Raw genomic sequence first — 27,590 nt, forward strand, 5'->3', positions numbered from 1 at the left:
TAGGAAGCAATCAGAACGCACATCCCTGGAGACACACACATACACAAACTCTTTATTTTTCTTTTCTTTCTTGTCTTTTTTCTTTCTATCCATTCCAGCCGGTGAGTCAACTAACGTATTCTCAAAGAGTGCCGCCCATATCTCCAGTCCCCACGCTGGAGAGCTCACAAAGAGAACCAGGGGTCACACACACATAAACACACACACACACACACACACACACACACACACCACACATGCACACACACACCACACAACACACACACACACACACACACATAAACACACACACGCACACAAACGCACACGCACACACGCACGCACGCACACACACACACATAAAGCCCCCAGCAGATTTGGGGGCAGCTGGAATCAGGCTTTGCTGTGTTGTGGAGAGGGAGAGTGCTGTCCTGTCAGAGAGAGGTGGAGGGCCAGTGGTTGATGGGAAACATTCGCTAGGCTCGGCCCGACCAAGCTGGGTCAGGGTAAGTCCCCAATTCTTCAGAACCAGGTAAGTTCAGTGTTTCACTACACTGGTCCTTGCCAGAGAGGAAGAGGCGAAGTGAGAAGTTTTACTCCGTCCAAAATCTGTCCACAAAAATAAGCCCACAGACATATGGAGGTCAATGAGAGAATGTCGAATTTGGTCAACAAAAAATGTCATCGATAATTTTCTACATGATACTTATTTGATCAAATATAAGTTTGGTAATGGTTAGATTGTTATGAATGCACTGATATAAGGTGACGCACGTGGCATTTTGGCAACTTTACATCAGAATTGTGCCTGTTTTAATAGAGATAGATAGAGGACTTTTAGCATGGATGATGCCATTGAGGTCTCCCACCATTTTAAAGTAGTCAACTGGGTGGGGATTCCTATGAGTTGGGCGCAGTCAGCCGATGAAGACGAAGAAAATGGACTACTTTAAAAGGGTTATAGCCTCAATGGTGCTGCCCATGCTGTTCCAGACGTCATAATGACACAGATATAAAAATGAGTCCTCTATCTATGGCCTGTTGTTCACATGCATATCTGCCCTCTCATTGGCTACATTTGAGTCATTTAGCAGACGCTCTTATCCAGAGCAACTTACAGAAACAATTAGGGTTAAGTGCCTTGCTCAAAAGCACATCGACAGATTTGTGTTCACCTTGTTGGGTCAGGGATTTGAACCAGCAACTTTTTGGTAACTGGCCCAACGTTCTAACTGCTAGGTCTCACCTGATTTCGCCTCGTTCTGCCTGCCTTCCATCTTTGAGGACATGTATTTCCATTGCAAGAGCTGTCACTTGACTATCTTGTCAATATAATAGACAATATTTGTTCTTGCACATTTTTGTTCCAGTCCTATACCAGCACACCTGATATAACTACTCAACTAATTATCAAGGCCTTGAGAGGAGAGGGTTTGTATGGGCTGTGGTGGGCTAGCAGCGGACCATAAACCAGACACAGTACTGTTGAGAGTTTACGCTGCTGTGAAACAAATATGATATCTATTATTTTCTTTTAGGTGACGAGGTCTACCCAGTGAAGCTTGTCAGAGCCGGCCTTGAGTACAACAGTATGTGGTGTTCAAATACTTGTTGAACATTGTACTTTTTTGTTGAATATTTAGAAATTGTGACATTGTGTTGGCAGTCCTTCAAGAGTCATGAACCTAATCACTGAGCTGGCGTTATGTACAGAATTGTGACTTCATATAAATATCACAGACCTGTTCAGAAATTAGCCTGAAGAACCCAGTCTCCATCCCACATATGGTTCATCTTAAAAGGGCCAACCTGGTTTACTTTTAAACAGAGTACCAGACTCAGTCACACTTGGTTAATTTAGCCAGTGGTCCTGGTAAAAGAAAGAGGGGTTCTGTCTCTCTCTCTTTGTGCATGTTTTGGTCTGAAGGCCACAGTATATGTATCCACAATCAGCCCTTAAATCATCAAAGCACTTCACTCAACTTAATAAGGACCCTTTATTTGTGCAAAATTAAGTGAACCACACACACAAGCAAGAATATGCACGCATGCACAAATGTACGCACCCACACCCACACACACACATACACACACACACACAYAAAGGAGAGAGAAAAGCACACTGATCTCCGGAAACACGTTCAAAGTGAAAACTGGACTGGAGTTTCTCAGGAAAACAACATCAGAGAGATTTCACAGTTCATTTGATTACAACTCCCAAGACCTGATCCTCATGATGTAGTCTGTCACACATATAGGGATGAACTGACACAAACAACTGTCTCTGCCAAACACATACACATATGTTTATGCCAAGAACATGGCTTTTTAGAGTTCAACACTTTGTATTTCTCATGGCTGAATTCATTGAATAAAATAATGAAGTGCACAAAGGAAACAGTGCTGAACAGAAAAGACTTCACAGAGTAAGAAATATTGTCTGTAGAGTGCTGAAGTGAACATTAAACCTAGACCCCATGAACGGATGTAAGTGTTTATGTGTTGCCCTTCCAGATCTGATTCTGATCCATCCAACCCATACTTCTGAACTGACGCTCTGACCATTTAGCAGAATCTTATACAGTGCTCTCATCAGGAAATTCTGGGAAACTTTTGTTTGGACAGCTCAGCTTCTTCTAAACCAGTACTTTGTGATAATAACCTCTGTGCGCCGTTTCTTTTGACCCAATCTGATGGTGGCGCGGTTTAGTACACTACACCGTTGTTCTGGATACCTTTGTTCTGGATACCGTTGTTCTAGATACCTTTGCGTGACAGCGACTCTTTAACAGAGGTAGCTGTAACCATACCCTGGCTAACTCTGTTTATACTCTGTGTTCCATTTTGAAAAACACACACACAAATATGTGCGCGTGCGCACACGCACGCACACACACACACACACACACACACACATACAGCACACACACCACACACACACACACACACACACACACACACACACACACACACACACACACACACACACACACACACACACAACACACTGTTTATACTCTGTGATCCATTTTGAAACATGTAAGGATTTCTGCAGGCCCCTTTGCTATGTTTACTCTGTGTATACAGTAGTCAGCTTAAAAAAACTTCCCTGAACGTCCAGCCGCTGGAAACTGATTGTACAAATTAGTAGCTAGACCCAGAAACATGAATGGTCTGCCAGAACCCAAACTCAGACTATTCAGAGTATTCTACGAATGTCCCCACAGGCGCAGATTGTTTCTGCCATTAATTTATAACCTTTTAAGATCCTATTTTAAGGAATAAGGAACATTCCAAAATTCCAACAGATCTCCATTTGTGTGTGTGTTGGTGTGTGTGGTGTGTGTGTGTGTGTGTGTGTGTGTGTGTGTGTGTGTGTGTGTGTGTGTGTGTGTGTGTGTGTGTGTGTGTTGTGTGTGTGTGTGTGTGTGTGTGTGTGTGTGTGTGTGTGTGTGTGTGGTGTGTGTGTGTGTGTGTGTGTGTGTGTGTCTGTGTTGTGTGTGGTGGGTGTGCTACGTACGTGTGTTCTTTTTACTTTGCTCAAAGATAGTTGCATAATCAGGGTTACATTTGTATAACTCTGAACATCCTTTCTAATAATAATGATGTGCCTGTCTTGACAATGAAACAGATGATTCTGCTCAATATGTAGGCTAGGCTACTTATCTCATGTGATACAATAATGTAGGCCTATGACTCTCACAAGGAAGTAAGTGAATGACACATGAAATTTCTCTCCATGCACACACGTATGTACGCATGCACGCACGCACGCACGCACGCACGCACACATACACCACACACACACAACACCATAATACATTCAATGAATACCAGATCATTACAACCGTGTCAGAATCAAGCGCTTTAGTCTAGTCTTCAGCACAAGACTTTAACTCACCTAATTATCTACCCCCAATGAAAGGATTACCTTAAAAACTTTTTTTGTAAGGATTACCCTTTCACCGTCAGGGAACCAACGTCAAAACTAAACACTGATCTCCAGTCAGTTTTACTTTTACCTTCGCCGTTTCTAAGAGAATGCATCAGGAGGGAAAACTGATCATAGACCTGCGTTTAATTTAGAGTCATATTTCTAGGAGGAGCTTAGCTTCCGCTGTTAAAGCGCTGTTAGTGTCACATGATTCGGCTCCAAGTTTCACCACGGAAGCTGAGTTGAGAAATGTTGCGTTAGAGTTTCAAAGAATTATCGTTTATAATCGGAAAGCTAAGGGTTTCGAAAGAAGAGGTACATTTTAACAACATCTGATTAAACTGGTGGAAATCACGGAGGGGCAAATATGATGCATAACTGATTGGCCACAGGTAAGTTACTTTGTGTAACATGTTGTTATTATCATAGCCTACTGATGGGTGCAAGAATATCCTAATAGAAATTAATTGTGTAAAATATATATTTTTCACGTTGAATATGCCTATAGAATAGGCTAATGTCAGCTATGTGCATGACATATTTATAATGTTATTGTATGAGCGTTAGAAGGCAAACTTCGAAGTCCCATATGGGTAAACGCTATATTCTACGTTGCGCTACCCATGTGATGCGTTGGGGTCCGACCTGTCAGCCATGCATTGGTGATCACTGAAGACAATCCGCATAGTCTGGATGTTTGACTCGTGCTGCATAATAGGGTTTGTCAAGGCTTGGTGCTCTTCTTATTTATCATGCTCTTCATCATATGACCACTCTACAAATGCATTTATCAGAGAATGAATTACATTATGAGTCCAGTAGAAAATTGGAAGTGGTTTGTCCTCTTCATGTATTGCACATACATTGTTGATATGATAATAACTTATGTTATTCCCTCATAGCAGCTATGTAAGTAGAGCCAGTTACAGCAACACTGTTATTCTGTTTTCCAAGATAATACAAATGATTAATCACAAATGTGGTAACTCTATTATAAATCTATCTTTGCATGTAGGCTCATTTCTATCCAATTGCAGTGTAATGTTGTTCCGTGGTTTCCTGTAATATGGCAAAAAATGAGCTTCTTACGAATAATTTGCTTAGCCTATTTAAGGGCTGTGTGTATTGCAAAGAACGTTTCAAACTGTAACACACTGTGACTTGCCTAGTTAAATAAAAAATGTAATAAAACCTGCATATTCTGCAGATGACAACAGTGCTGGTATGGTTGGTTGCTACAGATAAGATCCCACTATGAAGTGTCTGCTGATAGCCAGCGAGAGCGCTGAGGTCCTCTTCTATTGGACAGACCCAGAGTTTGAACTCAACATCCAGGAGCAGTATGGAGCATCACAGGAAGAGGGGGAGAAGGTAAGACGGGAGCGGGCGAGGGATACAGGATGGTTCAAGTTGTCTTGTCTATTACATAAATATAGAAGCAATGATAGCATATTGCATACATGGATTAACCCAAATATCCCCAGTGACCTCATTCATATCACGTTTCTGTGACTTGCTGAACTCTCTGGTCTCTCCGGCAGGGGTTGTAGACATGTTGACTGGTTCATGTAGTACCATAATCCCTCATGGTCATTCCAGAGCAGAAAATTGGGGTTATGATGAGAGATTCCGGTGGAGGATATGGTTGAGTGTCTCTTTCCATCCCTCCCAGCCACCAGCATTTGAGGACAGCATCAACACTCTGTTTGCCCCCATCATCATCTCCTGCAGTACCATGGTGGACAGACTGGGAGACAGCTATACATCCTTTAGTACTGAGAACAACCACACCTATGTGCTACATCAGGTAATACACACACACACACACACACACACAGGAAACTAATGTTGCGTCATGACACAAAAACACGTCAACAGATACAGGGCAATTTGTGAGAGAACTATGCCCATAGTAAAGAATGGTCATAAAATAAGTGTAGGTGAGAGTGTGGTAAGTTAAGCCAACCTTGTTTCTAGGAAACCATATATAAAATTAATACATTGACCATATATTTAGGAAGAGGTCATCATTTCATGGAGTCTGTGAAGGAAGAAACCACATGGAAAAAGTGGTAAGCAAGTTGCGTCCCAAAAAATGTATTTTCACCAAATACAAATTCATTTATCGGGTAGAGGTTTGGTGATGCTTGTATCTACACCAAAGTAGATACTTTTAAGATTGTTCTATACATCAGTTGGGGTCTATATGAGGTCTCAAACTTAGCATAAAAGTGCATTCTTGTAACTGTGTGGGCTTATATAGTCAAAATATTTGCCTTGGGATAAGTTGAGCCAATGGCAAGTTGAGCAAATTGAAGTGTTTTCTTCCCAGGCGTTGGGATATGAGGTAACAACAGGGCCTGGCCTATGTTACAAGTGTTTTAAAAAGTACAAAGTGTTTGTTAGGTGTTACGCCTGTGTTACAATATGATTAAAATACAAAAAAGTAATTGGGTTGGGAATAAAGATAGACATGGTTTTAAAAAGGTAGTGTTGATATTTAATTCAGTACAGAAATGTGTAGGTGGCTTAATTTACCCTGTCCCGCAACTAAACTTACCAATGGTAAATTGTACTATTTAATGAAGCTGTCAGTTGAGGACTTGTGAGGCGTCTGGCATCTTTCTCAAACTAGACACTCTAATGTACTTGTCCTCTTGCTCAGTTGTGCCTCCGGGGCCTCCCACTCCTCTTTCTATTCTGGTTAGAGCTGTTCTGTGAAGGGAGTAGTACAAAGCGTTGTACAAGATCTTCAGTTTCTTGGCAATTTCTCACATGGAATAGCCTTCATTTCTCAGAACAAGAATAGACTGACATGTTTCAGAAGAAAGTTATTATTTTCTGGCCATTTTGAGCCTGTAATCGAACCCACAAATGTTGATGCTCCAGATACTCAACTAGTCTGAAGAATGTCCGTTTTATGGCTTCTTTAATCAGAACAACAGTTTTCAGCTGTGCTAACATAATTGCAAAGGGGTTTTCTAATGATCAATTAGCCTTTTAAAATTATAAACTTGGATTAGCTAACACAACGTGCCATTGGAACACAGGAGTGATGGTTGCTGATAATGGGCCTCTGTACGCCTATGTAGATATTCCATAAAAAATCTGCAGTTTCCAGCTACAAAAGTCATTTACAACATTAACAATGTCTACACTGTATTTCTGATCAATTTGATGTTATATTAATGGACAAAAAATGTGCTTTTCTTTCAAAAACAAGGACATTTCTATGTGACCCCAAACTTTTGAATGGTAGTGTATGTACCTACAGTATCTTTGTTAGAAAGAATACTATATATACTAAATCAAAACTTACCCCACTCTCCCCTACAACTCATTTGACCGCATAAGCCACTCAATTACAGTTCCTCTACTGTGCTGTAGTAAAAGTGAAAGCCTGCTGTCCAGTAAAGCTTCACATCATGTGAGCCTGCCTGAACCTCGCAGTAGTCATGGGATCAGACTGTGTGGCTCTGTAAATGGGTTAAGATGACGTGGCCAATAGCCAACAGCAGTTCCATTCAGACCAAATGACTCGGTACCTTTTCTGCTCCTAGCCCCTACGCCTTCCGGTGTTCACGGATCTCAAAGGACGAGATAGTTGTTAGCCATGTGAGTCTTCCAACATACTAAGAGGAGCGTCCTCCATATTCCTTACACCAATCCAAGCCTCTCAGTTGTGTTAATAAAGAGCTTGGGAAGTGTAGTATGTGTGTGTGAATCGGAACTGATTAGGGGTGATTGAGTGATTGATTATTTGATTGATGGAAATATTGACTGATTGACAGTTTGAGGAGTGTCTGTACATCGCTGTGAACGGAGACCAAGAAGAGGGCGAGGAGGATCTGAAGAGGAAGATTTACGTGATGAAGAAGATGATTGAGGTCCAATTCGGCATGGTTACCCTCAGCAGCACCCTGATCAGGAAAGAGTATGACATGACTCTTACCTTATGAAGTTCATTAGATCTGTGTTTGTGTGTGACAGATGGACTTGTGTCCTAATGGGCTGTGTGGTTTCTCTCCAGGCTGCGTCCTCAGGACACAGAGCAGAGGACCAATCTATGGAAATATCTACAGAGCCTCCTGGAGACCTACAGCCGCCTTCGAGAGCAGGACCAGAGCTTTTTAGTAGAGGTACTGTAGAATTAAGCAATAGGGCCAGATGGGGTGTGGTATATGACCAATATTGTCACACCCTGGCCTTAGTTATCTTTGTTTTCTGTATTATTTTAGTTAGGTCAGGGTGTGACATGGGGGACGTTTGTGTGTGTTTGTCTCATCTAGGGTGTTTGTATTGTCTAGTTTTTTTTTTGTAGAGTTCATGGGGTTGTGTTCAGTGTAGGTGTTTAGGTAAGTCTATGGTTGCCTAGATTGGTTCTCAATTAGAGACAGCTGTATATCGTTGTCTCTGATTGGGACCCATATTTAGGCAGCCATAGTCATTAGGTAGGTTGTGGGTAATTGTCTATGTCTTGACGTTAGTTGCTTGTGTCTGCACTTTCGTTTGATAGCGTCACGGTCGTTTGTTGTTTTGTCTAGTTTGTATTAGTGTTCGTGTTCATTTCTTCTTCTATTAAAAAGAAGATGTATTTATATCACGCTGCGCCTTGGTCCTCTCTTTCACCTAACGACGATCGTGACAAATATACCACAGCAAAGGGATGTTCTTAATCACGACGCAATGCTGAGTGCCTGGATACAGCCCTTAGCTGTGGTATATTGGCTATATACCACAAACCCCCGAGGTGCCTTATTGCAATTATAAACTGGTTACCAATGTAATTAGAGCAGTAAAATGTATGTTTTTGTCATACCGGTAGTATACGTCTGATATACCACGGCTGTCAGGCAATCAGCATTCAGGCCTCGAACCACCCAGTTTATAATGTGGAGGAAATTGTACTGTAAACTGTGCTTTACTGTACTCACTCTTCTCCCCAATGGGGAAATGTAGTTTTGACCTACACGGCAACATACAGTACCAGTCTAAAGTTTGGACACACCTACTCATTCAAAGGTTTCTCTTTATTTTTACTATATTCTACATTGTAGAATAATAGTGAAGACATCAAAACTATGAAATAACAGATATGGAATCATGTAGTAACCAAAAAAGGGTTAAACAAATCAAAATATATTTTATGTTTGAGATTCTTCAAAGCAGCCACCCTTTGCCTTGATGTCAGCTTTGCGCACTCTTGGCATTCTCTCAACCAGTTTCATGAGGAATGCTTTTCCAACAGTCTTGAAGGAGTTCCCACATATGCTGAGCACTTGTTGGCTGCTTTTCCTTCACTCTACGGTCCAACTCATCCCAAACCATCTCAATTGGGTTGATGTCGGGGGATTGTGGAGGCCAGGTCATCTTGATGCAGCACTCCATCATTCTTCTTGGTCAAGTAGCCCTCACACAGCCTGGAGGTGTGTTGGGCCATTGTCCTGTTGAAAAACAAATGTTTGTCCCACTAAGCGCAAACCAGATGGGATAGTGTATTGGTTAAGTGTGCCTTAAATTCTAAATAAATCACAGACTGTGTCACCAGCAAAGCACCCCCACACCGTCACACCTTCTGCTTCATGGTGGGAACCACACATGCAGAGATCATCCGTTCACCTACTCTGTCTCACAAAGGCACTGCGGTTAGAACCAAAAATCTCAAATCTTCTTCTTATTGGTGTATTTTAGTAGTGGTTTCTTTGCAGCAATTCGACCATGAAGGGCTGATCCACGCAGTCTCCTTTGAACAGTTGATGTTGAGATGTGTCCGTTACTTGAACTCTGTAGCATTTATTTGGGCTGCAATTTCTGAGGCTGGTAACTCTAATGAACTTATCCTCTGCAGCAGAGGTAACTCTGGGTCTTCCTTTCCTGTGGCGGTCCTCGTGATAGCCAGTTTCATCATAGCGCTTGATGGCTTTTGCGACTAAACTTGAAGAAACTTAAAAAGTTTTTGAAATGTTCAGGATAGACTGACCTTCATGTCTTAAAGTAATGGACTGTCGTTTCTCTTTGCTTATTTGAGCTGTTCTTGCCATAATATGGACTTGGTCTTTTACCACATAGGGCTATCTTCTGTATACCACCCCTACCTTGTCACAACACAACTGATTGGCTCAAATGCATTAAAAAGGAAGGAAATTCCACAATTTCCAAAATTTTTAACAAGGCACACCTGTTAATTGAAAGCATTCCAGGTGACTACCTCATGAAGCTGGTTGAGATAATTCCAAGATTGTGCAAAGCTGTCATCAAGGCAAAGGGTGGCTACATTGAAGAATCTCAAATATAAAATATAGTTTGATTTGTTTTAACACTTTTTGGTTACTACATGATTCCATATGTGTTATTTCATAGTTTTGATGTCTTCACTATTATTATACAATGTGGAAAATAGTAAAAATAAAGAAAAACCTTTGAATGAGTAGGTGTGTCCAAACATTTGACTGGTACTGTATATACAACGTATGTCTCTGTCTCCCTCCATCAGGCAGTAGAGAGGTTGATCCATCCTACTCTATGTGAACAATGTATAGAGTTTCTGGAGCGTCGCTTGGTGCAGCAGATCAACAGTAGTGTGGAGAGAGCAGGAGAGGAGGTCCTTCATGCATTCATACTGGTGCACACCAAACTACTAGCCTTCTATTCCAGGTTACTGCCCATTACTATTAAGACCAAACTACTAGCCTTCTATTCCAGGTTACTGTCCATTACTATTAAGACCAAAACTATAGCCTTCTATTCCAGGTTACTGTCCATTACTATTAAGACCAAACTACTAGCCTTCTATTCCAGGTTACTGCCCATTACTATTAAGACCAAACTAGTAGCCTTTTACTCCAGGTTACTGTCCATTACTATTCACACAAAACTACAAGCGTTCTACTCCAGGTTACTGTCCATTACTCTTCTCACAAAACTACAAGCGTTCTACTCCAGGTTACTGTCCATTACTGTAACGTCACTTTTTCACATAATGAAGAACATTTTCACATAATATGACATTGCAAATCACGTACAGAAGGAGGTACCTCTGAATCAGGGTTGGGGTCAATTCAGGAAAATAGGTAATAAACTGAAATTCCATTTCAGTTCCATTCATTTTCAATGATTTCTCAATAAACTGAAAAGGAGGAGCTATTTCAAAAGAAATTACATTTCTGAATTTTAAATTCAAATTACTTCCTGAATTGAGTAACTTGAATTGACCCCAAACCTGCTCTGAATACCTTTCTATCCACCCCTCTCCTCTCCCCCACAGTCGTAACGCTAGTACCCTCACCTCGTCTGACCTGCTTGCTCTTATCGTCATGGTGCAGAACATGTATCCTAGCAACATCGACCTGGAGGATACTGCCCCCGAGGTAGGAGCACTGAGAGTGAAAGAAGAAGAATAACATACTCTGTCTGAATGCTTCTGAAGTTTAATAGCTGTGTGGTGTGTGTGCAGGATGTGGAGAACACCTCAGCCCCAGATATATTCTACACTCCAGAGCCTTCCCCTACTAATAGGGACTCAGGGACTGACAGGGACTCCGTTAATTCAGGTAGGTGTCTGTGCCGTGCTCTGCCATTTTTTGCCCTTGTGGCTCGGTGCAGTAATATGCTATATTTCCACTGCCTTTGGTTCAACTCACTAACCCTCTGCTCGCTCTCTTTGCAGGCAGGCATGAGGAGAGCAGGCATGAAGAGAGCTGTCATGTGGGCAGCGGTACTCCTGTGTTCCAGTTTTTGGATCCAGACATTCAGGTGAGCTTGGGGGGGGGGGGGGGGGGGGGGGGGGGGGGGGGGGGGGGGGGGGGGGGGGGGGGGTACAGTCGTGGCCAAAAGTTTTGAGAATGACACAAATATTAGTTTTCACAAAGTCTGCTGCCTCAGTGTCTTTAGATATTTTTGTCAGATGTTACTATGGAATACTGAAGTATAATTACGAGCATTTCATAAGTGTCAAAGGCTTTTATTGACAATTACATGAAGTTGATGCAAAGAGTCAATATTTGCAGTGTTGACCCTTCTTTTTCAAGACACCTGCAATCCGCCCTGGCATGTTGTCAATCAACTTCTGGGCCACACCCTGACTGATGGCAACCCATTCTTGCATAATCAATGCTTGGAGTTTGTCAGAATTTGTGGGGTTTTGTTTGTCCACCCGCCTCTTGAGGATTGACCTCAATTTCACAATGGGATTAAGGTCTGGGGAGTTTCCTGGCCATGGACCCAAAATATCAATGTTTTGTTCCCCGAGCCACTTAGTTATCACTTTTGCCTTATGGCAAGGTGCTCCATCATGCTGGAAAAGGCATTGTTCGTCACCAAACTGTTCCTGGATGGTTGGGAGAAGTTGCTCTCGGAGGATGTGTAGGTACCATTCTTTATTCATGGCTGTGTTCTTAGGCAAAATTGTGAGTGAGCCCACTCCCTTGGCTGAGAAGCAACCCCACACATGAATGGTCTCAGGATGCTTTACTGTTGGCATGACACAGGACTGATGGTAGCGCTCACCTTGTCTTCTACGGCCTTTTTTTTTTCTTTCCGATTGTTTGGGGCACTTTTTTTCCCCGGATGCCCCAAACAATCGGAAAGGGGATTCATCAGAGAAAATGACTTTACCCCAGTCCTCAGCAGTCCAATCCCTGTAACTTTTGCAGAATGTCAGTCTGTCCCTGATGTTTTTCCTGGAGAGAAGTGGCTTCTTTGCTGCCCTTCAGGCCATCCTCCAAAAGTCTTCGCCTCACTGTGCGTGCAGATGCCCTCACACCTGCCTGCTGCCATTCATGAGCAAGGTCTGTACTGTTGGTGCCCCGATCCCGTAGCTGAATGAACTTTAGGAGACAGTCCTGGCGCTTGCTAGACTTTCTTGGGCGCCCTGAAGCCTTCTTCACAACAATTGAACCGCTCTCCTTGAAGTTCTTGATGATCCGATAAATGGTTGATTTAGGTGCAATCATACTGGCAGCAATATCTTTGCCTGTGAAGCCCTTTTTGTGCAAAGCAATGATGATGGCACGTGTTTCCTTGCAGGTAACCATGTTTGACACAGGAAGAACAATGTTTCAAGCACCACCCTCCTTTTTGAAGCTTCCAGTCTGTTATTCGAACTCAATCAGCATGACAGTGATCTCCAGCCTTGTCCTCGTCAACACTCACACCTGTGTTAACAAGATAATCACATACATGATGTCAGCTGGTCCTTTTGTGGCAGGGCTGAAATGCAGTGGAAATGTTTTTTGGGGATTCAGTTCATTTGCATGGCAAAGAGGGACTTTGCAATTAATTGCAATTATTCATCTGATCACTCTTCATAACATTCTAGAGTATATGCAAATTACCATCATACAAACTGAGGCAGCAGACCGTGAAAATTAATATTTGGAGCATTCTCAAAACTTTTGGCCATGACTGTATACTATGACGCAAGTTAGATATACTCAGGGTTTTCTAAAGCTGGCCAGCTTCAGTTAGATGAACATTCCATTTCAGGCTTCATCCATGTTATGAACGTGGATGTTGATCGTGCAAATGATATGTAACAACACCCTGAGCGTATTGGAAGAAACACCAATACAAATCTAACAGCACAAAAAAATAGATAAGCAAGTTCCTCATGGGTGATTTTTCATTAAAGGATAGGCATTTGTTGCTGTCTAGCTGTGGCGCATGTAGGGAAGCAAAACTTAAGTGGTCAAAACCATTCATCTTGGGGCAACGGGGGAGCAGGGTTGCAAAATGCAATCAAACATTTTATAAAATTGTCTCTTTTTTTCAATTAACAAATTATCCATTGTATTATGATAATTATCTGGTAAGAAAGTGGAGGTGCACAAACATAAGTATGCACCTCCTATTTTAATTTGCTCCATGGCTCAGGCGCCCAAATGGACATTGAGACTTGTGAAGAGGAAGAACTTTTCAGGAGTTACTGAGTAATAAACATGCCATGCTGGTGGGTGGTAACATTCAAATCAAACCCAGCCCTGAAAAGTATTTATTTGCACGTCATCTCATTGGGGAAACGCACAGCATTGAACCGATTTCCGGAGCCAAGATGGCGTCGCTGTGAGAGGGATTGTTTTCTCAATTGTCCCAGCAACTTTGAGGGTTATTTGGTTAACAGTCTAATATTGGCTATCAATGTAGCAAGAAACTAACTATAACTTGTTTTAGCTACATATGGCAAGTTTAGAGTTTGTGTCAAGTTGAATGGGAAAAACACGACAGGAAAACAAGAAAAGATGGAATATCCAAGCCTCACAGAAGACTGCAGGCATGCTAGCTAGCTAGGACGAGAGCCAGAGCAGCATGGATACACAAGATGTCGCTAGCTCAAGCAAGAGAAAGAACAAGACGGTCCAGGAAGAGATCCTTGCAACCTCTTTACCTCTGACCCCAATTAAAAATCCACAGGAGAAAAAAGTGAAAGGACTGCAATCCAGACCCTGACTACTAAACAAGACGCCACGTTCTCCAAAGTGTCCATCATAGAGCGGGCTAATGAAGAAACATCAAAGAAGATTGATAATTTGTCAGAGACACAGTTGTGAGCGAGAACAAGGAAAATATAACGTTCCTAGAGAACGAGCTGAAGAAACTGCAACCCCCAAATAATGAGCTGTGTGAGAATGTAGCTGAACTTCAACGGTACTCTCGCAGGTGGAATCTGAAAATCCAAGGTGTAAAAGAGGTAGAGGGAGAGAACATTAGGGAAGCAGTCATTAATATCCTGGGAAAGGTGGCTCTGTGCATCAAAGACAAGCTAAGAAACGTGATCGACGTGGTTCATCTACTTGGGAAACGAAGATCTGATGGACCCCCTCGCAATGTCATCCTGCGGTTCACTATGCACCACTACAGGGACATCATCTTGTAAATGGCCAAAGGTAACAAGTTTCTGGACGAGAAGAAGCTCCGCATAAAAGAGGCTCTGATACCGCAGGATCAGACTGCCAGGGAGAAACTGTGGCCAATTATACAGAAAGCACGACAAGAGGGAAAGAAGGCTGGATTCAAGGGCACACACGCGTTCACCGAAGGAAGAAAGATTACTGGCTAGCTCTGACATGAACCACACTTGAACTGTGAGTACTGCCAAGAGTACATGTACTGTACTGACACGAGTAAATTTACAGTTCGATCTACAATTTATGAACACTTGCCAACCCAAAAAAGAAAAAAGGGATTTGTTATACTGTTAACCACCGCTACCTCAACAGAGTGTAGTTTTCTGTCTGATTAACTCTCTCAAGGTTTACTATTTGTTTTATTGTTCACATTACTACATCTGTCTAGTTTGTGTCTCTTTATTTTTTAATGCAGGAGTTTGTTTTCAACTCTTTTAATATCATTAGCCTGAATGCTAGGGGTTTGAGAGATCTTACAAAAATAAAGCAGGAGTTTATAGTTTATATTGTAAATGCAGTAATGCAGATTTAGTTTTTCTTCAGGAAACTCATTTGTGTAAAGTGACTTGAAATTTTGGAAGACATGGCCTATTTCAGTCATGGCCTATTTCAGTCATGGATGAAACTGCTGGTGTTTTGACACTTATCCACAAGTTTAAAGGCAACATTCTAGAATCCACATCTTCACAGGATGGCAGATGGGTCATAGTAACGGTTAAACTTGACAATGCTATTTTCATCATCTGTATTGTAACTCACATGCTCCCTTTATTTTATTTATTTTCATTTGATTTTTTACCCCCTTTTTTGTCTCATCGCTACAACTCCCGTACGGGCTCGGGAGAGACGAAGGTCGAGAGCCATGCGTCCTCCGAAACACAACCCAACCAAGCCGCACTGCTTCTTAACACAGCGCGCCTCCAACCCGGAAGCCAGCCGCACCAATGTGTCGGAGGAAACACAGTGCACCTAGCGACCTGGTCAGCGCGCACTGCGCCCGGCCCGCACAGGAGTCGCTAGTGCGCGATGAGATAAGGATATCCCTACCGGCCAAACCCTCCCTAACCCGGACGACGCTAGGCCAATGTGCGTCGCCCTATGGACCTCCCGGTCACGGCCGGCTGCGACAGAGCCTGGGCTCGAACCCAGAGTACTGCGCCACCCGGGAGGCCCAAATAAGACCCTTTTAGCCCAACTTACCAGAAAATTACACGATTTACGCAACAAACACTCAGAGGCTTTTCTAATTCTCTCAGGAGATTTTAGCGAAACACCTGATGACTCTGCTGATCATTTTTACTCCTAGAATGAGTCAAAGCTCTCAAAATAACAATATCATTACAACATTATGCAAGGATCTCTCTGTTGATGATGCCTGGTGTTATTTCAATCCGGATGCAAAGGGTTATACCTGGATCAACCAAACTATGTCACGAAAATCTAGAATAGATTTATTCCTAATTTTCCCCTTTACAGTTTGTTATAGATGTAGATCATCAGTTGGCTCCCTTTTCTGATCATCATTTAATTTCCCTGAATTTACAAGCTACTAAAAATTCTAAAGGTATTTGAGGATATTGGAAATGAAACAACACACTTCTTAGATCCTATTTTTATTGGAAACATCACATCGTTAGCCAAAGATATTTTTGTATGAAAAGACTTGGGTCATGGAAGTAGATGGAATTCTTTAATAGAAAGTCAGAGTTGTAGCCATTAAACGTGCCAAAGAGCTGAAGCACCTGAATAACCTTTTAGAGAAAAAGATTTGATGAGCAAGCTTGACAGTTTTTATGAATCTATCTCAAGAAGAAGAGTTTGTATTTAAATCTTTACAACTAGCATTCGAACAGCTTTACACGGATCTGGCAAATGGTGCTTTTGTCAGATCAAGAGCTAAATGTATTGAAGAGGGGGAAAGAAACACCAGTTTTCTTTTTTTTGCATTTGAAAAGAGAAAAAACAAAAGAAAATCTATAACGGCACACAAAATGAATGATGTATTATGTAAAGATCCCATTACAATATCAACATTTGCCAATTCCTTTTATGAAAACCTTTACAACTCACAATTTCAGGAAGATGGTTGTGAAAGCTTAAATTTGCCACATTCAGAGTTATGGCCCTGTAATTGAGGATGATTTCCACTCAGTTTGCAATTCACCTGTTTCAATCGAAGAAATTAGAGAGGCTCTGAATTCAATGAAAAAAGGGAAATCACCTGGCGCTGATGGCCTGTCAGTTGAATTCTATAGACAGCTTTGGGAGTTACTAGAAGACCCTATTGTTTATGTTTTAAGGTTGCATCGAAAATGGTGAAACGGTCTCTACTATGAAAGGGCCTTATTTCACTGATTCCGAAGACCCTTCTCTCATTGACAATTGGAGACACAATTACTTTATTAAATATTGATTACAAATTGATTGCTCTGGTTTAGGCCAAAATATTAAAGAGAGGAATACATACCATTATAAATGAGACTCAAACAGGATTTATGAAGGGCCGTCACATAACCTCCAACAATCGTTTAGTCTTGCACCTTTTAGATTATTCAGATGCAATTGATTCAGATGGTGGTGTTTTATTTTTGGACTTCTGTAAAGCCTTTGACACAATTGAACATACATTTTTCTTTCGGCCTCTTAAACTTTTTGGTTTCGGTGAAAATTGTATCAAAGTTATTCGCATGTTTTACAAAGATATAAATAGTTCTGTGATACTAAACCTTAATTCTGTACATCCAAAAGATTCAGGATCAACAGAAGTATACGACAGGGATGCCCAATTTTGCCCTTTTTATTAATTTTAGTAGTGGAACGCATTATCTCTAGATATTCTGAATAATGCATATCTGCATATTTTTAACAGAGAATAATGCATATCCCTTTTTAACAGAGAAATCTAAATTTACCAACTGGCTGACGATACTACTCTTTAAAAAACAAAGACCAGGTCGCCCATGCCCTTAATGCTATCACTGCATTCTCTATTGCATCAGGATTAAAACTGAACGTTTCTAAATGTGAAATGTTTATATGACTGATGATAAAGAAATATAAAATATTCCTTTAAAGGACTGTGTTAAATATTTAGGAATACATCTATCAAAAAACCACTTAGTCAGACAACATATACATTTCTCTCCTAAAATTAAGAAAACCAAGAAAATAGTTAATAATTTGCTTACAAAGGGATCTTTCTACACTTGGGAGAAGGCTTCTGTCCAGGGCAGAGGGACTGTCTTGCTTTGTGTACCCCTCATCATCTTTATTTGTAAAACGATCAACAAGACCTTTCCTGACTTCATCTAGAAAAATAAGTCTCAAACTAAAGAAGTCAGTCCTTTCAAATAAAAGAACTGAAGGAGATCTGGAAGTATTAGATTATGTTGACATAAATAACACTTTCAAGATCAATTGGTTGAAAATATGTCAATACAGAATCAATTTGGCTTTTGCCGACTGGTTGAGTACCGGTACACACTAACGTTACTAAGTGCGCTATTTTTCAGATGTTGCCCTACTGGAGTTACACAGTAATGGAGTCACTGCTATTAGCTTCACAACTGACATTTGGGCCAGCGATACCATGAGCATGCTGATTCTGACAGCACAGTGGGTTGTCAAGGATTTCGTACTGAGGAAAGTCGTATTTCATGCTCATGAATGTGCTGGTTGTCATACCACTGCTGCCATTTCAATGGCATTTGAGATAATATGTTTGAAACTTGGAAACATGAACACCCTAGCTAGCTCCATTCGAACAACTGACTTGATTCAAAAGGCACTCGCACATCTGAGCAATCTTATTTGCAGGTGCATGGCAAATATTGAACAAGATGAAGGAAAAAGGAAACCGCACACTGCTCTTGATAGTATCACCGATATTTAATAAGTTTACGTATCGGCCTCCATCAGAGCTTTTGTGATTTTTTTGAAATTTGCACCCTTATGTAGACCTGGCCCCACCCACATCCGTTCTACACATCGAAGGGGGTTGGAGGCAAAGGAAAAACWAATAAGTGCTACCAAATATAACAATATGCATTTCATAAATATTACAAAAGTGTATAAATAWGGCGTATTGAACACGTCTGTAAAACCTCAATGAGGACATAGCAAGTTTTCATTAGTCATTGGGTACATCGTACGAAAAACGTCAGCGTAATCTACAATAGACACATATTTCATGTTCAAATTCACAACATAACATACATAGGCATTTCATCATTAAGTCCTTTAGGAAATAATGTCACCGAGAGCGAATTCCCTACAGACAGTGACTCCAGCTACCATGGCACACAGTCCGTTTTCTTTAGCCCGGAAGCAACAGAGGGCTCCACGAAAGAAAAGAAACGATGCAGGAGAGGCAAGCGGTCGAAGAGGAGACCAGGAACACAGGCCGTGGACACGGAGCTACAGCAGGACGCGGTAATTAACCTCTCCAAAAAAGACCTTACTGATGCTCAAGTCTCAGTCTTATCTAAGGGCCTCTCTTTTGTACCTACATGTACAGATAGTGACACGAGCCTACCAGAAAAGCTAAACTACTTCTATGCTTGCTTTGAGGCAAATAACACTGAAACATGCATGAGAGCACCAGCTCCAGGAAGACTGTGTGATCACGCTCTCCGCAGCCAATGTGAGTAATACCTTTAAACAGGTCAACATTCACAAGGCCGCAGGGCCAGACGGATTACCAGGACGTGTCCCTGCGAGCATGCGCTGACCAACTGGCAAGTGTCTTCACTGACATTTTCAACCTCTCCCTGTCTGAGTCTGTAATACCAACATGTTTCAAGCAGACCACCATAGTCCCTGTGCCCAAGAACACTAAGGTAACCTGCCTAAATGATTACCGACTCGTAGCACTCACGTCTGTAGCCATGAAGTGCTTTTAAAGGCTGGTCATGTCTCACATCAACACCATTATCCTAGAAATCATAGACCCACTCCAATTTGCATACCGCCCCCAACAGATCCACAGATGATGCAATCTATATTGCACTCCACACTGTTATTTTCCACATAGACAAAAGGAACACTTATGTGAGAATGCTATTCATTGACTACAGCTCAGCGTTCAACACCATTGTGCCCTCAAAGCTCATCAATAAGCTTAGGACCCTGGGACTAAACACCTCCCTCTGCAACTTGATCCTGGACTTCCTGACAGGCCGTCCCCAGGTGGTAAAGGTCGGTAACATCACATCCGCCACACTGATCCTCAACACAGGGGCCCCTTCTGCCTTCAATGAAGCTGACAGTTGAGGACTTGTGAGGCGTCTTTCTCAAACTAGAAACTAATGTACTTGTCCTCTTGCTCAGTTGTGCACCGGGGCCTCCCACTCCTCTTTCTATTCTGGTTAGAGCTGTTCTGTGAAGGGAGTAGTACACAGCGTTGTACAAGATCTTCAGTTTCTTGGCAATTTCTCACATGGAATAGCCTTCATTTCTCAGAACAAGAATAGACTGACGAGTTTCAGAAGAAAGTTAGTTGTTTCTGGACATTTGGAGCCTGTAATCGAACCCACAAATGCTGATGCTCCAGATTCTCAACTAGTCTAAAAAAGGCCCGTTTTATTGCCTCTTTAATCAGCACAACCGTTTTCAGCTGTGCTAACATAATTGCAAAGGGGTTTTCTAATGATCAATTAGTCTTTTTAAAATTACAAACTTGAATTAGCTAACACAACGTGCCATTGGACCACAGGAGTGATGGTTGCTGATGATGGGCCTCTGTATATTCCGTGTGTGTGTGTGTGTGTGTGTGTGTGTGTGTATAACATTTGTGTGTGTATTTAGTATTTTCTTGTTTGTACCTGTGTTTTGTTTGACATGTTTGATGTCGGGATGTAAGTTGTTGATCATTTTGTATTATGAAATAAAATAATGAAGAACATTTACACAGAATTCCATGAAGTTCCCACTTTGGATTTCCCACTTCAACCCCAAATCTATTATACCTTGACTAAAACGATGACTAATTTACTTAAATCGTTGTGCAACATCGTGGGCTAGCTCTGGGCATCGTCTTTCAGCTGAAAAAAAGATTTTCGCTGTTGTGGTACAAAATGTCATACAAAAGTTTCAAATGCATTTTGGTATTACTAAATGTGTAGTGTGTAGTGTTTTTTTAACACACAAAAATATTAATTTAATAAAATGTTTAATAAATCGTCTTCCTCAAATGAAGGGGGTGATGGCGCAATCTTTGTGAGAGGGAGGGAAGCTGATTTCATTGGTCCTCAACTCACGTCTCAGACACTTCATTCAGGATAAGTGAAGTTAGCCTGCCCCGAATCAAGTTAGTTCTGAAGGATTCGTTGCCATATTAATGTACCTGGCTAAAAGGTGAGCCACTTTTGTGACGCTGGTTATCCCTAGTTAAGCTCAGAGTTGACGAAAGTTACCTCGCTATTTCCTCAAACCATATTTGTAGTATAGGGCCAGGCCATTAGGACAAAATGGTATTGCTGCACCAAAAAGGGCTGGATCCTAACTAGAGAAATGCATGTACCTTAGACTTTCTCATAAATCCTGCATTTAAATTAGACAGACCTTGGAGGGTCATTTTATTTTTTGATCTTGAGCCCTTGCTCAAAGCCATTGGATTTGCATGTTCTTTATAATCTATATAGTGTAATTTATCATGAGATTAAATTAATGTAAATTCCATTCTGTCTTCAGATGGCGGAGGACAGTCTCCGGACCCTGGAAGCTCCTCCCCCTGACCCCTCGAACCCTAGCAGAGTCTTCCTAGAGGTCACGCTGAAGGAGGGCTGCTATCCCATGATGCCTCACTCCATGTACTGTCTGCCACTCTGGCCGGGCATCACGCTGGTGCTGCTCACTAAGGTCTGTATACACACACACACGCACACGCACACGCACACACACGCACGCACGCGCGCATATATACACAGACAGACACACACATTCAAAGAGTAAGGGTAAGCAAATCTCACAACTTTGGATGTTATTTTAGATCAAGCCAGAAGATGGCAGTAATTTGTCACTGAGATAAGACTGCTCTCTCTATCTCTCCCTCGCTCCTTCTCTCTCCCTCTCCCCCCCTCTCTCTCTAGATACCTAACAGTAACCTGGCCATGTCAGTCTATGTGTTCCTGGAGGCATTTGCTAAGTTGGAGAAGCGTCTGAGTGAAGGTCTGGAGGGGTCAGCGGCCCGCGGCCAGACGTCCATACAGGACCTCCGCAACAAACTGGACAAGTTCATTAGGGCATTGGGAACCTCAGACATACAGGTGAGTGTAATATATGAAGTCCTAGCTGTATATGGAAGCTTTTTGTCATTGAAAAGCATTTGATATGCTCCCAGTGACAGATTTCAAACCTAATTTCAGTTTATGTGACAAAACAAGCAAGTATTGCGTAGAGAATCATTGTACCATCTAAACCTCTGTGAAGTATATTTTCCATGACCCAAGATATTGTATTTTCAGCTGTTTGAAACTGGTGTACAAAAGAAGCAAGACTCAGAAACTAAACTTAAGAACGGGAAGCATAGAAATAGCACACATAGAACATATCTACCGCGTGTTAAACTTGCTTTCATTGAGAATGACAGATCTATAACACGCAATTCTATGGTCGGGTTGCCCAAAATGTTACATAAAAACATTGCTAAAGTATTTATAACACATCTGTCGATCTCCTCTCTTTCAGACGTCCCAGCTACAGAGTGTGTGGACAGAGTTTAAGAGCCGGGCATTCACCAGAGGAGGACCTGGCTTCAGCAGGGAGTGAGTGTCTTGTCTACTGCCACCTGCTCTCTATGGCCCAATCCCATGTCGACCCCTAGCTCCTGCTCCCTATTTTCTACTGTAGGTCTGGAGGATTAGATACAGTATGTATATGTGTGGGTATATATATATATTCCGGTCTCTGTTCTTAATTTTTTTATTATAAAAACACAATTCTGGATTATGTGTGTATTGTTTATTTTTATTATTGCTAGATATTACTGCATTGTTGGAGCTAGAAAATACAAGCATTTTTCTGCTCCTGCAATAACATCTGCAAATCTGTGCATGCAACCATCAAACTTTGATTTGATTTGTCATGGGCCCATTTAGCATTTGGGAAGATGTGTATCATTATGTTAGCTCTGAACTCTGTCCCTAGCCTGGTGCCCTGGTGTGGTAGTGTGAAGAGTCAGCTGTGTGGAGTCTACAGACAGTGTTTCATCATACTGTATCTGTCTCTGTCCCTAGCCTGGTCCCCTGGTGTSGTACTATGAAGAGYCAGCTGTGTGGAGTCTACAGACAGTGTTTCATCATACTGTATCTGTCTCTGTCCCTAGCCTGGTCCCCTGGTGTCGTACTATGAAGAGCCAGCTGTGTGGAGTCTACAGACAGTGTTTCATCATACTGTATCTGTCTCTGTCCCTAGCCTGGTCCCCTGGTGTCGTACTATGAAGAGCCAGCTGTGTGGAGTCTACAGACAGTGTTTCATCACAGAGAACACAGTTGGAGGAGGGAGTCCACAGCGTCTATCACCCAGTCTACAGGACAGAGCTCTCACCATGGTGCAGTATGTATGAGGCCCAGGACTAGCTAATAGTATTTCTCTCAATAGCAAATAACCAGTGCTGTATGTATTGTGTAAAGGCCTGTAGGACAGAGCTCTGGATACCTGTACAGGTGAAGATACTATTCTTATCTTCTCTATTCTCTCTCCCTCCGCTTGTCCTTCCTCTATCCCCTTCCTTTCACCCCCACCCCCCTCTCTCTCAGGGAGAAGTTGATGGATTGGAAAGACTTCCTGTTGGTGAAGAGTAAGAGAAACATCACCATGGTGTCATATCCTGCCTCACATTAACCCCGCCCTCTGGAGCCATGTTAGAAATCTCAAATGGCCCCTTAGTTCCTATGTTTGTGCTCCTAATATTACGAGGTTAGATGTAGGGTTGGTGTGTTAAAGAGAAGGGGTAGCCTATACAAAGTCTTTAGAAGAGGTAGAGTTTGATCAAAAGTCTGCACACCCAGTTGTTCTCCAAGAGGGTTGGCCACCCCTGATCTTGACTAACCGGGAGCAATAGCTAAATGACTGTAGAAACTCCCATTGTCAGGCTAAATCTCCAGTGGTTTCAGTGCAGACCCCCATGTTTCCCCATTTCCATAGCATTTTGAAAGCAATAGGAGCTGATAGCTATCCATGAGGTATGTTGTGCCCTGGTGTGTCACAGACAGTTTTTATTTATATATTGGATGAAATGTCTACTGTAAGTCACTGACGGGGTAGAATGTAATCGTGCAGCTCGTTGAAATCAAACCAAATGCTGCTACTGTATAGTAGTTTGACCAGGTTGGACAGATATCTCTAGACAAGAGATTGTCAAGTGTATTTAATCCAGATGATGTTACGTACCCAGAGAAGTTAGTGTAGTGTTGTGGTATTAGGCTCTGTGTTGTACTGTATCTGTGTGTTGTGAGGTGTATTGACCTTAACACAGCGGATATTACGTACCTTGAGGAGTTCCCGGGCCTGATCCATTTCATCTACGTCGACCGCACCGCTGGTCAGATGATCGCTCCTTCTCTCAACATCACGGACCGTGCAACCTCTGAGCTAGGAAAGGGGCCACTGGCTCACTTCATAAAGGGCAAGGTTAGACTGTACAATCTACACTGGTTCTAGAGGGTTGTCTAAGAGTTATCCACTAGTTTGGGATTGTAATCAACTAAAGTAGGCTCTCAATGCATATGGGATATCAAAAGTTGCCTCTGTAAAAGTAAAGCTGGTTTGATATTTTTAGTAAATGGATATCACTGATGATTTCTCAGTCTCTCTTGGTCTGTATCTCTATCTGTATATCTCTGTTTCTCTCCCTCTGTATCTCTCTCTCGCTCTCGTTCCTCTTCTTCTCGCTCTCTTCTTTTCTTCTCGGTCTCTCTCTGTAGGTATGGGATCTGGTTAATACATCGAGGATTTACCTACAGAAGGGTTATTCCACTGTCACTCTGAGAGATGGAGACTACTTCTTCTGCTACTTCCTCTGGTTCGAAAACGAAACGGTAAATTACCTCACTGTTGGGTATACCAAGCCGGATTTTTCCATTGGAATGTTCTGGAACGTCATTGTGTTTGTATGACCCTTAACCTCTGTCACCTGACCAATCAGGGCTACAAACTGGAAGTAAAGGACCTGCCAATCCTGCCCAACGACTCCGCCCCCATCGGAATGCTGGCCTGGGACTACTACAGGTGAGGAGGAGGAGGAGGAGGAGGAGGAGGAGATTGTGTGTGGATGTATAATGCATTATCTAGTATTTATGGCTGTATTACAGGAGTGTGTGTATGTATAATGCATTATCTAGTATTTATGGCTGTATTACAGGAGTGTTGTGTATGTATAATGCATTATCTAGTATTTATGGCTGTATTACAGGAGTGTGTGTATGTATAATGCATTATCTAGTATTTATGCTGTATTACAGGAGTGTGTGTATGTATAATGCATTATCTAGTATTTATGGCTGTATTACAGGAGTGTTGTGTATGTATAATGCATTCTCTAGTATTTATGGCTGTATTACAGGAGTGTGTGTGTGTGCTCTGTTCCCCTCCACAGGAAGCTGTTGCGCTACTACAGTAAGAGCCACCAGGGGAGGTGGTGAAGTGTTATGAGCTGCTGACAGTCCATCTAGGAGTCATCCCTACAGAGTACATACTACAACACTGTAGTCAACTAGCACGCAACTCTGGGAGCCTCACGTATACCCCTACTGTAGGAGACACACACACACACACACACACACACACACATATAGATCACTGATTGTACAAAACATTATGTACACCTGCTCTTTCTATGACATTAACTGACAGGTGAATCTAGGTGAAAGCTATGACTCCTTATTGATGTCACTTATTAAATCCACTTCAATCAGTGGAGATAAAGGAGAGGAGACAGGTTAAAGAATGATTTTTAAGCATTGAGACAATGGAGACATGGATTGTGTATGTGTGCCTTTAAGTGCCTTTGAACAGGGTATGTTATAGGTGCCAGGCGCACCGGTTTGTGTCAAGAACTGCAACGCTGCTGGGTTTTTCACACTCAACAGTTTCCTGTGTGTATCAAGAATGGTCCACCACCCAAAGGATATCCAGCCAACTTGACACATTGGAGTCAAAATGGGCCAGCATCCCTGTGGAACGCTTTCGACACCTTGTAGAGTCCATTCCCCCGACGAATTAAGGCTGTTCTGAGGGGAAAAGCGGAGGGGGATTCAACTCAATATTAGTTCTTAATGTTTTGTAAATTCAGTGTATACACACAGCATTACCACGGTAATACACACACAAACACACCAGGGAAGGCTGGTGGGAGGAGCTATGGCTGATGATTGCAATGGCTAAAAGGGAATAAATGGAACGGTATCAAACATATGGAAACCAAATGTTGGTGACTCCGATCCATTAATTCCATTCCAGGCATTACAATGAGCTTGTCCTCCTATAGCTCCTCCCACCAGCCTCCACTGACACACACACATCCGTGACCATAAAACATGGTGCTACACAATCAACCCTGCTGAAACGTGTGGGCATCAGTGCCAATAAAGGATGTTTACAGGTGACAGTTTGTTCCACAATAACAGTGTGTATTCTATATTCCAAATCATCCTGTTCTACAATCTGCAAGTCACTGGAATGACATAGCCAAGTGATTGACCTTTAGCACTGATAAATACTGTTTATGACTAGCACTTGTCCTGCTGCTTTTATGATACAATACATCATTGTTGTCATCACTGGCTTTTCTCTGAAACCTCAAAAATACATTATCCTTTCATGTTTCTGTGTTGGTTTTGTTTTTTGAATAGATTGTGAACCTATGTATTACCTAGTGGATAATGACAAGTTCAAACTGCTTTGAGTCTTTTCAGTGATAGCAGATATTGCAGTTATAATATAATATGTTTTTCTTTTCTTTTTGTAAATGTTTATATTGTCTTGCATTTCGCCATGTATTGAATTCAGTCAGTTATTTATTGTATTTTTCTTTTTTCAAAATTTCTCACAAGTAGTTCATTTTCTAACAGGTTTCTGCTAACAATTAAAATAGGTGTTATAGTGATGACATGGCAGTGCAATGAAAATATGAACAAGTAACTCACACAGCTGAGCGTGATACCAGGTGCATGGAGCAAACAATGTACTTATTAAATATAAGACAAAACTCCAGCACACTGGTAATATTGATGCTTTCAAAAATGTTATGGATCTATTTATCAACTTTGTTTTGAGACGCTGGTAAATAGATCCATTGAAATGTTGGAAGCATCAAGATTACCGGTGTGCTAGAGTTTATTTTTTCGAATGAAATAAAAAAACACTTCTCCTGGTTTCTTTGCTTTAAACCCAGTTAAGCTGACTGACGTTTTTGCACTGTTTCGCTATTGTTTTAGTCGTCAATCTAGCAAGAGGGAAATGTTTTATTAATGTAGTAGTGTCCCCCCCTAGAAAGTTATGACCTTTGGCTTTCACCTGGAATTGTTTATTTATGTCTGAGAAAGGAAAAATACTTTTCAACTCATAAGATCTAGTACACAATAAAAGTATACTAAAACATATACAAATATGATGGTATGATAAAAATAATAATAAAATGTGTGAATTAATAAGCCTTTCATACTTTATAAAATGTCCATATATAGTTAGAATCTATTTTAGGAACATCTACCCCATATATTTCACCTTCTTTATTACTTTATCAAACATACTATGATTTTAGTTATAGTCAAAATCTG

The 27,590-nt window shown here is 41.6% G+C and overlaps 1 protein-coding gene across 3 annotated transcripts; it reads left to right on the top strand.

The window, feature by feature from the left end:
- Positions 1 to 4,124: 4,124 nt before the first annotated feature.
- Positions 4,125 to 26,634, top strand: hps1 (HPS1 biogenesis of lysosomal organelles complex 3 subunit 1). Of its 3 annotated transcripts, XM_070448582.1 has the most exons (18): positions 4,125 to 4,305; positions 5,121 to 5,284; positions 5,586 to 5,720; positions 7,705 to 7,847; positions 7,944 to 8,052; positions 10,407 to 10,567; positions 11,178 to 11,280; positions 11,367 to 11,463; positions 11,580 to 11,665; positions 21,505 to 21,672; positions 21,903 to 22,079; positions 22,501 to 22,577; positions 23,227 to 23,367; positions 23,571 to 23,635; positions 24,299 to 24,444; positions 24,738 to 24,851; positions 24,959 to 25,041; positions 25,409 to 26,634. In XM_070448582.1, exons 2-18 carry the CDS (start codon positions 5,168 to 5,170, stop codon positions 25,452 to 25,454), a joined length of 1,968 nt encoding a protein of 655 aa, XP_070304683.1. In that variant the 5' UTR covers positions 4,125 to 4,305; positions 5,121 to 5,167; the 3' UTR covers positions 25,455 to 26,634. The 3 variants fall into 3 exon arrangements, with proteins under 3 accessions (XP_070304683.1, XP_070304684.1, XP_070304685.1); XM_070448583.1 differs by lacking the exons at positions 23,571 to 23,635; positions 24,299 to 24,444; positions 24,738 to 24,851; positions 24,959 to 25,041; positions 25,409 to 26,634 and having other exon boundaries at positions 23,138 to 23,347; XM_070448584.1 differs by lacking the exons at positions 21,505 to 21,672; positions 21,903 to 22,079; positions 22,501 to 22,577; ... (4 more) ...; positions 24,959 to 25,041; positions 25,409 to 26,634 and adding an exon at positions 12,938 to 13,902.
- Positions 26,635 to 27,590: the final 956 nt, after the last annotated feature.

The sequence above is a fragment of the Salvelinus sp. IW2-2015 genome, linkage group LG18, assembly GCF_002910315.2.
Source record: "Salvelinus sp. IW2-2015 linkage group LG18, ASM291031v2, whole genome shotgun sequence".
In the NCBI taxonomy this organism is placed as follows: Eukaryota; Metazoa; Chordata; class Actinopteri; order Salmoniformes; family Salmonidae; genus Salvelinus; species Salvelinus sp. IW2-2015.

What these genes read in the sequence shown, in the direction of transcription:
- hps1 (XM_070448582.1), top strand. Translation starts at nt 5,168, where the DNA reads ATGAAGTGTCTGCTGATAGCCAGCGAGAGCGCTGAGGTCCTCTTCTAT. An exon ending in CTACTAGCCTTCTATTCCAG is followed by an intron (nt 10,568 to 11,177) that starts GTTACTGCCCAT and finishes TCTCCCCCACAG; the next exon opens with TCGTAACGCTAGTACCCTCA. An exon ending in CTGGCCTGGGACTACTACAG is followed by an intron (nt 25,042 to 25,408) that starts GTGAGGAGGAGG and finishes TCCCCTCCACAG; the next exon opens with GAAGCTGTTGCGCTACTACA.